The following is an 11,243-nucleotide window of genomic DNA, read 5'->3' as shown; positions in this document are numbered from 1 at the left end:
AGAAATCATCGCTAGCAGCTAAGGCTGTAATTTGTAAATGGTTGTGTAAGATAAAACTGAACCTCATTACTATCAGAGCTAATATGGAGTTTAGTTAATACATGCTCTTGTTTTTTAATCTATTGTAAATAGAGATATATGAATTAAGAAAAGAAAAGAAAAAAGAGCTTACCTTCGTCCACAGATTCATAAAACTCCATATCCTCAATAGTTGGAACATATTGGATGTTGTGGATACTCTCAGACCTAATCCAATTTTTCTGGTATGAACACAACCTGACAGAATTCAGTCAGTCCATTTGTTTTTCGAGTTTGAGGGCCTTAACGATTACCAAATTGGCTGAAATTTTGCATAGATGATCTACACAATATTATCTAGATACTAGACGGTGGAGATGAGAAAATTCGATCAAAAAGTGATGCAAAAATAGAAATCCGCACCGAAAAATTGGTGCGGACGTCCGCAGCCGAGAAAATCCGTATATATATATATAATTGGAAAGAAATCAAATTGAAAATTTTTATTAAAACCGACTTTTGAGTCTATATCAGATAATAGTTCTAATAATAAACGTTGTATGACTAACAATCACACAACTGTTACTCAGACTAAACGTGGTGTGAGTGTATGTCACACGACAAATAATATGTCGATATGCTGTTGACATATGTCGGTATCCCATGGCTATCGACATATGTCGACAACAATCAGACGACGTTTCTACAAAGCATCAAACAGCATGCAAAAAGACAACAGTAGCTTGGACAATCAAACAATTTTTTTGGCCGTGGTCTGATGCTATTTTTGTAGTAGTGCGTGGCCGCTGGAGCCCTAGTTCCTCGCGCCAACATCGGGAAAAGCCGTTACGGCAAATCCGGTGCCCGGTTGAAAAGGTAAAGGAACGCGCATACAGTGCATAACCAATCTTAGGCTTCAGGCTCACAACTATAGGCGGGAGAATTAGTTATTCGTTTTGGGTAACATTCTGAGTTCATTTGACTTCCAATTTTGAATGAGAACCTACGCTACATTGAAACCTCTAGTTCCATTTGCTAATTTTAATCTCTTGCGTTTTCGATGCTGTGTGTCCTCTAAACTCGAAGCACCGCTGGTTATAGAGGCGAAAATATTACTTACTCAGACTCAGTGATATGCCGTTGGAGTGTTGTTCGCTCTGGCACTTCACCGGACTCAGATCTTGTAAAGTCTGGTTATCTCTTGCACAAGTGAACACACACAAATTGGGAGAATGAACTGTTTTTATTGAATTGAGACCTTTGGCTTATAAACAAGCCGATTACAACTGAAATGGAAAATCAACAACCCACGTTATGCACTCTTAAAGGAACGTGGTTTAGTAGAAGAAAACTGAGTCAAACCTAAACATTTATCCCTATATAATAGGGCATATTAACTGAAAGCAGTAAACAGTAACAAAGTTAATACACAAATATTAAACTCTAACGAATTTATGCATAAACCTTGAGTTCCAACAGTTCCTCCCTTAAATTGCATTGTGTTAAGCAATCAATTTAGCCACTAGGCATTCTGCATAATCCAAGTAAGCCTCTGAATTTCTCAAAATCTTCAATCTTCAAGGGCATTGTCATGACATCTACTACTTGATTCTGTGAACTGCAATACACTAACTCCACCACACCATCTTTGCAAAGATCACGAAGAAAATGGAATCTAACATCTATATGCTTGCTCCTTCGATGCATGACAAAAATTTTTGACAATTTTATAGAAGAACTGTTGTCACAAAAAATCATTGTGGACTTACTTTGATTGCAACCAAGCTTTTCAAGAATCTTTCTCATCTACACACATTGACATGCACAATAAGATGCTAAGATGAATTTAACCTTTGTGGTAGATAGGGTAACAACTCGTTGTTTCCTGGGGGACCACGCCACTTCTCCATTGCTTAACATAAAAACATAACCAGAAGTACTCTTGCGATCATCAATATCCCCTACATAATCACTGTCTGAGAACGCCACCAACTCTTCACCATTCACAACATCACTTATGCAACTAATTCCCAGCTCTACTGTACCTTTCACATACCTCAGAATTCTCTTGATGGCTTGCATATGCAGCTCTGTTGGATTCTCCATATATCGGCTGACCAAATTCCCCACAAACATAAGATCCGGCCTTGTCACAGTCAAATACATCAAACTCCCTACCATTTGTTTGTATTGTGTTGCATCCACACGTGCTCCTCCTCATCTCTCGAAAGCTTAGAACCTGGCACAATAGGATTTTGAACTGAGTTGGAGTTGTTCATACCAAACTTCTCTAAAACCTCCTGTGCATACTTTCTGTGGCTTAAATAAATTCCCTCTTTGTTTTGCACAATTTCAACACCAAGAAAATACTTCATCTTTCCCAAATCTGTCATATCTCGAACTCTGACATCATCAAGACTTTGAACTCTTCAAACATCTTAGCATCACTTCCAGTAAATATCAAGTCATCTACGTACAAGCTCACTATCAACATTCTACCATCTCCTTCAGATTAATTTGATAAACAAGGTGTGCTCACTTGGGCATTGCTCAAAGCCTTCCTTGAAGAAATATGCCTCTATTCTGCTGAAGCAAGCTCGAGGAGCTTGCTTTAGCCTGTAAAGTGCTTTCCTCAGCTTTTAAACTCTATGCTCCTCCCCTTTTTCACATAGCCTTGGGGTTGCTCGACTTACACATCTTCTTCTAGTTCCCCATGCAAAAACGCACTCTTTACATCTAGTTGATACACACACCACTTTCTCTGTGCAACCAAAGCCAAAATCATCCTTATTATATCCCATCTCTCAACTGGAGCAAACACTTCACTATAATCAACACCATGCTGTTGTGCGTAGCCTTTAGCTACGAGGCGGGCCTTGAACTTATCAACTTCTCCTCGTTCATTCAATTTGGTTTTGAAGATCCATTTTACTCCTATCTTCCTTAGGTAGGTCTGCTAGCTCCCAAGTCATGTTTCTCTCAATTGCTTTAATCTCGCTATCCATGGCTTCTTTCCACATCAAACTCTTACTTGCTTCTCCAAAGGTATTAGGGTCTTCACCAAATGTGTAGAGTACCATATTGAGAGATTCTTCACTCGCAGACAAACCCTCACCTGAGACATAATCATTTGTCCAGTACGGAGCCATCCGATTTCTAGCTTCACGGGGACTGGTTTCTTCTCTCTCAAAGTTCAACTGAAGATGAACTAGCTCTAGCTTCTATACATGCTGCCTCTTCTTCTGATTGTATTTGTTCCTCATTTTCTTCCTCATCTTCCTCACTCTCAGCTATCTCTTCCTCATCACCCCCATTCAAGTAGCACACTTCTTGCTTCTTCTGAACTCGTATTCCAATCCCAACTCTCAGCTTCTTCAAATACCACATCTCGACTTACCACAACCCTCTTTGTAACTGGATTGTATGTAGTATCCCGGAAAATCGTGACTAATTTATAATATTATTTTGGAAATTATCTAAGTAGGAGTTGTGTGGATTTGTGGTTTAGTGAGTGGATTGGAAGTATTCAAGCATTTAATTTCTTGAAAATGCTTTATTTTGAACAGTTAAGAGTTGAGTTTTTAATCTGTTGGGTTTCTCAAGAAACTTCCTTCACGAAAGTTGTAGAGCACGACGATACGAGTTCATAGACATGTGGCATGCATAAAACGGACTTCGTATGAGAAAGTTATGGTCAACGGAAGTTCGTGGCTTTACAGGATTTTGGGTTAAATAGAAAAGTGTAGGGTTGCCATTTCATTTCTTCTGCGCAACCCATTTCCCTCTTTTCCTTCTCTCTCGCGCCTCACCTTCAGTATCTGGGTTTTCCGACTGACTCGACCCGAACCTGCCTGACTTGACCCGACTTTTCTGGCCACCTCCGACCGACCTAGACACCGGCATCGGTCAGGTTTTCTTCCTCTCCTTTGCGCAATACTCTGTGTTGGTGGGTGAGGACGACTCGAGCTTATCTGTGCAAATTGAGCGCCACAATGAGGGCGGCGACCCGGTTTTCAACTTGGTCGGAATTCTCACATCCGGCGGCGACGACAAGGCTTGAAACCGGTCAGGATAGAAGCTCCTTAGCGCCCTAGTTCAACTTCTGGTAGTCTTGAAGCTCGATTCGAAGCTTGGTGTTGCAGAGTTGGGTTTCGAACTTTCCGATGAGTTTCTGGCGTGCTCCGACCAAATTGGAGGTTATTTTTGTTATTTACAAATAGTTTATGGTAGGGATTTATAAAATAAGCATATATAGGTGGACTATCCCATATAAAAAGTTGAATCTGCAGAGATATGGATAGAAAATTTTTAAAAAAAATCTACCTAAATCTAGTCCCCTCCTACACGGCACCACAACTTCACATATCTTTTATTAAAAAAATATAATCATTCACCTAATTACCTTCATCAACTCCAAGTCTTCCCTTCCTTGTTCTCCAACCAAAAAAAGAACTATCCCATGTCGAAGGAAAACTCCAAGTCTCCATCTCTCTAAACTGAAAAAAGAGTCTCTCGATCAATATTGATCAGGAATCAAGAGGTATGTTACTATTTTCTTTAGATTCTTACATCTAAATTCTAGTTTTAATTCTAAGATTATATTAACTATTAAGTTTTTGAATTTGAGGATATGAATACAATTATTTTTGAATTCGGATTCTTGTATAACTATTGAATCAATTCTGCTCTTTTAGATTGATTTTCCTAATGTCGGATACTAAAAATCCAAAGAGATTGAAGACTATATTGTCGTTTTTCGGAAAGAACGCTGAATCTTTAAGAGACGAGTCTACAAACTCAAACCCTTCTTCAATTCCTATTGCTCCGGTCTCTAATGACCACAATCAATTTGTACATCCTTACCCTCATAATGAAATAGATGAGTCTGATAGAGTTGTAAATGATCAGGAATTCGATATCAACTCTCTTGAACATGATTCAGGTGTACGTCGTCAAATATGCAGCTATTCTCTAAAAGAACATGATAACGTTCGATTGTCATATATTTTGCAAGGATCATGTCAACCGAACCTACCAGAGTATCCGGCTCACTTAGATGGAGATCAAAATCGCTGGTTTAGTGAGTCTTGGTTCACAAAATTTTCTTGGTTGGAGTATTCAGTTAAAGAAGACAAAACTTATTGTTTCCCATACTTCCTTTTTAATAAAGGTAAGTCACAAAAATCATTTACTGTTGAAGGGTTTAGAATTGGAAGAGAGTTGGGGGTGCAGGTTGTGCCTTCAATAGTCATGTGGGCGGCATCAAATCTACACATCATCTTGCTATACAACAATGGAAAGACTTAAGAAATCCATCAACGCATATTGACAAAGTGGTAGATAGATTACCATCAGCAAAAGTGATGGAAAATCGGTTGCGTCTAAATACAACCGTGGAGAGTGTCAGATTTTTGGGAACCCAAGCATTGATAATCGTGGAGATTTTAATGAATGAGTCCATGAATTCAGATAATCGTGGAAATTTTAATGAATTACAGGAGGCTTTTGGAAGGAATAATCCAAAGGTTAAGAGAGTCTTAGATAATGCTCATTTCAGTGCAAAATACACTTCACTAGCAATACAAAAAGAGATTCTTAACATTTGGGCAAACAAAGTTAGAAATAAAATTCGACAAGAAGTTGGGGATAATAAATTTTGTCTTCTTGTTGACGAAGCAAGTGATTCTTCTTATAACGAACATATGAGTATTATTCTATAATTTGTTGATTGCTTTGTGAGGGAGAGGTTCTTTGGTATTGTGAATGTTGCTGACACAAAAACCCGAACTCTTAAAGATGAGGTATGCAAGGTGTTGGGTAAATACAATCTTTTAGTGAAAAATTTACGGGGTCAAGATTATGATGGTGCTAGCAATATGCGTGGCTCATAGAATGGATTACAAGCATTGTTTCTTCAGGATTGCCCGTATGCATATTATGTACATTATTTTGCTCATCGTTTACAACTTGCTTTAATTGGTGCAGCAGAAGAAGTTAGAGTTGTTTACAGATTTTTTTCAATGCTAATTAAGATTGTGAATTTCGTTGGTGGTTCTACCAAGCGTAGTACGGAGTTAAAACTGACAAGAGAAGCTGAAATTGAAGAGTTGTTGGATGCTGGATTGGTTGAGACAGGAAAAGGAGCTAATCAAGTTCGTTGTTTACAGAGACCTGGAACCACTCGATGGGGAAGTCATTTTAAGTCTGTTAATAGTTTGATTGAATTATTCAGTTTAACCAAACTCGTGGTGGAGAACTTAAAGGACAACAGACACACTAGACAAATTTGTGGTGAAGCTGAAGGTATATATCTCTCTATGACTTCTTTTGAGTTCGTGTTTGTCTTGCATTTTCTGAATAAAGTCCTGGGCATCACTAATTTTCTTTGCCAAAAATTCCAAAAGAAGTCTGCAGATATTGTTAGTGCTCTTAATCATATTTCTATTACAAAAATGTTGCTTCAAAAGTTTAGGGACAATGGTTGGGAGAATTTTCTTGAAACTATGATATCATTTTATGAAACTCATGAGATTAATATGCCTGATATGAGTGCTCCACAAAGGGTGGGTACTGGTCGTTCTTGTCAACAAAATGATGACATTACAATAGAACACCACTATCATTTTGATATATTTAATGTTGTTATAGATAAACAGATGAATGAGTTAGATGATAGATTTCCAAAGCAATCAAAGGAACTTCTCACATTTACTGCAGCTTTAGATCCTCAAGATGATTTTAGGTCTTTTAAGAAAAATGATATTTGCAGTCTTGTTGAAAAGTTCTATCCCCAAGATTTTACTTCTGCTGAATTGTATGCTTTAGATTTGCAATTGATATTTTATGCTGAAGATATTCATAGTCGTCCTGAGCTTCAAAATATTACTAGTCTTTTAGAATTATGAGTGAAATTGGTTGAAACAAGCAGAAGACTAGAAGACTGCCACTTGATTCATAGATTGCTTTGTTTGGTATTAACTCTTCATGTCTCTACGACATCGACCAAACGAGCATTTTCAGTTATGTTGCACTGACACTCCAAACCCTTGGAGTGTCGGAGTGTTTGTCACTTCCGACACGTCGACACGCACCCGACACGGCAAAATCCATGTCCAACACGCCACGTGGCGTGTTCGAAAAAGTTGAATTTTCGGACACGTCGTGGACACGTTGACCGGCTCCAACACGCCACGTCAGGGTTTCAGACTTAAAAAAAAAAAATTAATCTAACTGGGGCACGCGCAGCAGAGACGGATTCGATCTCTTAACTATTCTCTCCTCTCTCTGTCGACTCTTCTCATCTTCTCACCAGTTCACCGATTCGATTCCAATTCGAAGAAGACGTTCGCTAGTCGCCACCCATTCTCACCGTTCGCCAGTCGCCAGTCCGCCACCCATTCGATCTCTTCACTGATCTGATCTCTTATCTCTGTCATCTGCCGTCGTCGCCGTTGGTAAGGTTAGTTTTCTAATATAGTCAATTCTGGTAGTTATCCATCTGATCTCTTCTCCTATGTGGTATTGCTGATTGAATTCAAAATGAGATGTGTTTTATTGTAGATATACTTAGGATGACAGTAAAAATCTTAAGCTGACAAACTTAGATGATGAAAACATAAACTTTCAGCTTTTATTGGAGTATTGGCTACAGCATAGTGCTACTGGAATAGGTGTACCAACTAGTTTGAGTTAAGGAGCTAGTAATCGCTTTCAATAATTTGCAGATGTTGTGAGACAGAATATTGTTTCTGTTAAGTTTGATTTGCAACTGTTCATATGTATTTATCGAAATTGTTTTCAATAATATGCAGATGTTGTGAGACAAATATTGTTTTTGTTAACTTTGATTTGCACCTGTTCATATGTATTTATCGAAATAACTTCTCACGTTCTTATATAATCAGAAAGTTAATTAAAATATAGGTGTTGCCTGATTATGGATGGATTCCTTGTTGCTTAAACTGCTTATTCTATATTCAATCAATTGTATAAATAAGATGAGCTCAAGTGCTGCTTCAACCGAACCTAGTGTTGTGTCGAATGAGCCAGACAAACTAAGCACGCCTTTTTGGAAGTATGTCACTAAAGATGCAGTGATTGATGTTGATGGGACAATGAAAATAAGGGAGGAAATGTTCCTTTTGTGTGCAATTTCTGTAAAACAAATTTTAAGGGTTCACATTGTAGAGTGAAAGCTCATCTGCTTAAAATTCCAAGGGAAGGGATCAAGGCTTGCACCAAAGTCACTGTAGAAAAAATGGTAGAAATGCAACAACTTCTTGATTCATGTGAGTAACAGTTGCGGGATAAAGCTCCACACAAGGTTCCTTCGCCTCCTTCTTCAAGTATGTTTGGAAATTCAAGTTATTTTCTGTTGCGAGAGAGGGAAACTGAAGCCAAAAAGAGAAAGGGATTGAGTCCGCAACTAACCAAGGCTTTCAAGCTTGAAGATAGGAGAGAATGTGATGCAGCAGCTGCAAGACTGTTTTACACTAATGGCTTATCATTCAATGTTGCAAGGAATCCTCAATACCGAGAGTCTTACACTTTGGCTTCAAAGATTCCGAGTTATGTTCCTCCAGGGTATAAAGCATTGAGAACTACACTTCTTGATAACGAGAGGCGTCAGATTGAGCGGACTCTAAAACCTATTAAGAAGACATGGAAAGAAACCGGTGTGAGCTTGTGTTTCGATGGATGGACAGATGACCAAAAGAGGCCAATTAATTAATATGATGACTGCTGCTAAAGAAGGGGCAATGATGTTGAAAGCAATTAATTGTGATGGTGTGTATAAAGACAAGAATGAAATATCAAGATTGCTTTTGGAATCCATCAATGAGATTGGTCCGAATAATGTGGTTCAAGTGGTGACTGATAATGCACCTGTGTGCTCTGCTGCCGATGCTATTGTTGGGAGTACACATCCACACATATTTTGGACACCATGTATGGTTCATACCTTAACCTTGCTTTGAAGGATTTGTTGAAAGCAAAATCTTATCTTCCTGGTGAGAAGGTGGATGAAGAGCTAAGGTGGCTTATGGAAGTGTATAATGATGTTTGGTTCATTAAGAATTTTGTGGTAAACCACAATATGCGTTTGTCGATTTACAATGATCATTGTTCCTTAAAGTTGCTCCAAGTTGTCGAGACAAGGTTTGCTTCTCATTATGTTGTCCTTAAAAGGTTTAGGGATGTGAAGAGTGGCTTGCAACAAATGGTGATTAGTCCAAAAAGGGATGTCTATAAAGAAGATAATGTTCCTAAAGCAAGAGTAGTGAAGGACATGCTATTGAAGGAAAGCTTTTGGGAGAAAATTGATTTCATGATTGCCCTCATGAGTCCTATACATGAGATGATAAAGATGTCGGATATGGATAGACCTTGCCTTCACTTAGTTTATGAGTAGTGGGATTCGATGATTGTGAAAGTGAAGAAAGCGGTTTTTGACCCTCAATTTGCCGATGTCATAACAGAGCATTATAATGTGACAAGATTCTATGATGTGGTGTATCCTATCCTTATTGCTCGGTGGACCAAGAGTTGTAGACCACTTCATTTCATGGCACATTCCTTGAATCCAAGGTACTATAGCTCTCAATGGCTTAAAGAGGATCCTAACCGGATTGCTCCGCATAGAGATGTCGAGCTCAACAATGAAAGGAAGAAATGCCTTCAAAAGCTCTATATGGATGCTCAGATTCGTAATAAAGTGATGAAAGAATTTATTACCTATTTTTCATTAAACATGGGTGATTATTCATCGGCCGAAGGTTTGGAGAATAAGTTTCATTTTGAGCCTTTAATTTGGTGGGTTGCCTATGGACCTTCTATATCATATCTGCAAAGTTTGGCTTTCAAGTTGCTTAATCAACCTTGCTCATCTTCTTGCTACGAAAGAAATTAGAGCACAAATAGTTTTATACAAGGTTTGAAAAAAAACAAATTGCAACCAAAAAGAGCCCAAGATTTGGTTTATGTGCATACAAATCTTCGGCTTTTAGCAAGAAAGGATTCTAACTATCACAAGGACAAGGACTCAATGTGGGATCTAGGAGGAGATAGTCATGAATCTATATGGAACCAGCCAATATTGATGTGCTTGAGTTGGCAACTTTATCCCTTGATGAGTTGGCAACTTTATCCCTTGATGAGCCGGCATTGGAGAGGATGCTAATTGATGATGAGATGGATTCTTGAAGATGAGAGGTAAATTTTTTATTCATTTTATATTAGATCAATTATGGAATAAGAAGTTTGGATGGATTATGGATATGATAATTATATTAGTTCATATGTTGTCTATTAGGTGCTACTATGTTAGAGATTGTCCTGTTTGAAAACAAACTACTACTGAAGTTTGTTTTTCTTTAATGTTATATTCTAAGTGCTTTTAATGTTATTAGTTATGCACTTGACTTATTTCTTATGGTTAAGAAATAGATTGAATTTAGAACTTTATTTGGTAATGTAATGAACTTATTTCATATTTTAGAATATTTTTTATTTATTAAAAATACATAAATATATAATTTTGTTTGCCGTGTCGGAAACTCAGTTTTTGAGTTTTGCCGTGTCGTGTCGCCGTGTCCGTGTCCGAGTCCGTGCAACTTAGATTTTCAGCTTTGAGAATTATTGAAAATCGACTTCAGAGCAAGATAGAAGAAGAGTTTCTTAATGATTGCATGTTGGTTCATATCGAAAGACAATTTGCTGATAGTATTGACAATGAGTCAATTATTGATAAATTTTGCTACAAAAACTCGTAGAGTACAGCTTAAGATTAGGTAGTCATATTGGTTTTTTATATATGTATGGATTCTACTTAATCTAATGATCTAATTTTCATACATTTTAAATTTTTTATCAAAGGAAAATTTAGCCCAGATAGTTTTGGAATCTTGGTTCCGTCCCTGACTCCAGGTATGAAAGTTGCTCCCCTTGCTTTGATGTTCATGTTGGGTATAGTGGGTGTGCTATTGTTGCAGGTTTGTATGATGGCGCGTGAGGCCCACTCGCTGCTGTCTGTGGTGGCGCGTGGCGGCGCGTCCGGCAGGTGTTGGTAGGCCTGTAGTCTTTGTTAGGTTGTGCTCGTCGATACGAGCACGTGAACATGTAGATTGTAGGTTTCAAAGTTGCTTGAGCATGTTAGGGTTTTGTGAAGTTCATAGGGGGCGTGTGGGGCCCACATGCCGCTGCCTGTGGTTGCGCGTCTAACAGTG

The 11,243-nt window shown here is 38.2% G+C and overlaps 2 protein-coding genes across 2 annotated transcripts in view; one reads left to right on the top strand and one right to left on the bottom strand.

The window, feature by feature from the left end:
* LOC101309926 overlaps window positions 1–2,199 on the bottom strand; it is a 5,053-nt gene extending 2,854 nt beyond the window's left edge. Inside the window, exon 1 of the mRNA XM_004298059.1 lies at window positions 1,870–2,199. Within this exon, the coding sequence (XP_004298107.1) occupies window positions 1,870–2,199 (330 nt within the window). The remainder of the gene's footprint in view (window positions 1–1,869) is intronic.
* A 2,526-nt stretch (window positions 2,200–4,725) lies between these two features.
* On the top strand, window positions 4,726–6,923 carry LOC101309632. The gene is made up of 4 exons (XM_004298058.1): window positions 4,726–4,962; window positions 5,488–5,543; window positions 5,759–5,819; window positions 5,937–6,923. Exons 1-4 carry the CDS (start codon window positions 4,726–4,728, stop codon window positions 6,921–6,923), a joined length of 1,341 nt encoding a protein of 446 aa, XP_004298106.1.
* Window positions 6,924–11,243: the final 4,320 nt, after the last annotated feature.

Source organism: Fragaria vesca, linkage group LG4, assembly GCF_000184155.1.
Source record: "Fragaria vesca subsp. vesca linkage group LG4, FraVesHawaii_1.0, whole genome shotgun sequence".
In the NCBI taxonomy this organism is placed as follows: domain Eukaryota; kingdom Viridiplantae; phylum Streptophyta; class Magnoliopsida; order Rosales; family Rosaceae; genus Fragaria; species Fragaria vesca.
This window is presented reverse-complemented; position numbering and strand designations above follow the sequence as displayed.

What these genes read in the sequence shown, in the direction of transcription:
- LOC101309632 (XM_004298058.1), top strand. Translation starts at nt 4,726, where the DNA reads ATGTCGGATACTAAAAATCCAAAGAGATTGAAGACTATATTGTCGTTT. An exon ending in TTGGAAGGAATAATCCAAAG is followed by an intron (nt 5,544 to 5,758) that starts GTTAAGAGAGTC and finishes TTGCTTTGTGAG; the next exon opens with GGAGAGGTTCTTTGGTATTG. An exon ending in CCCGAACTCTTAAAGATGAG is followed by an intron (nt 5,820 to 5,936) that starts GTATGCAAGGTG and finishes TTGTTTCTTCAG; the next exon opens with GATTGCCCGTATGCATATTA.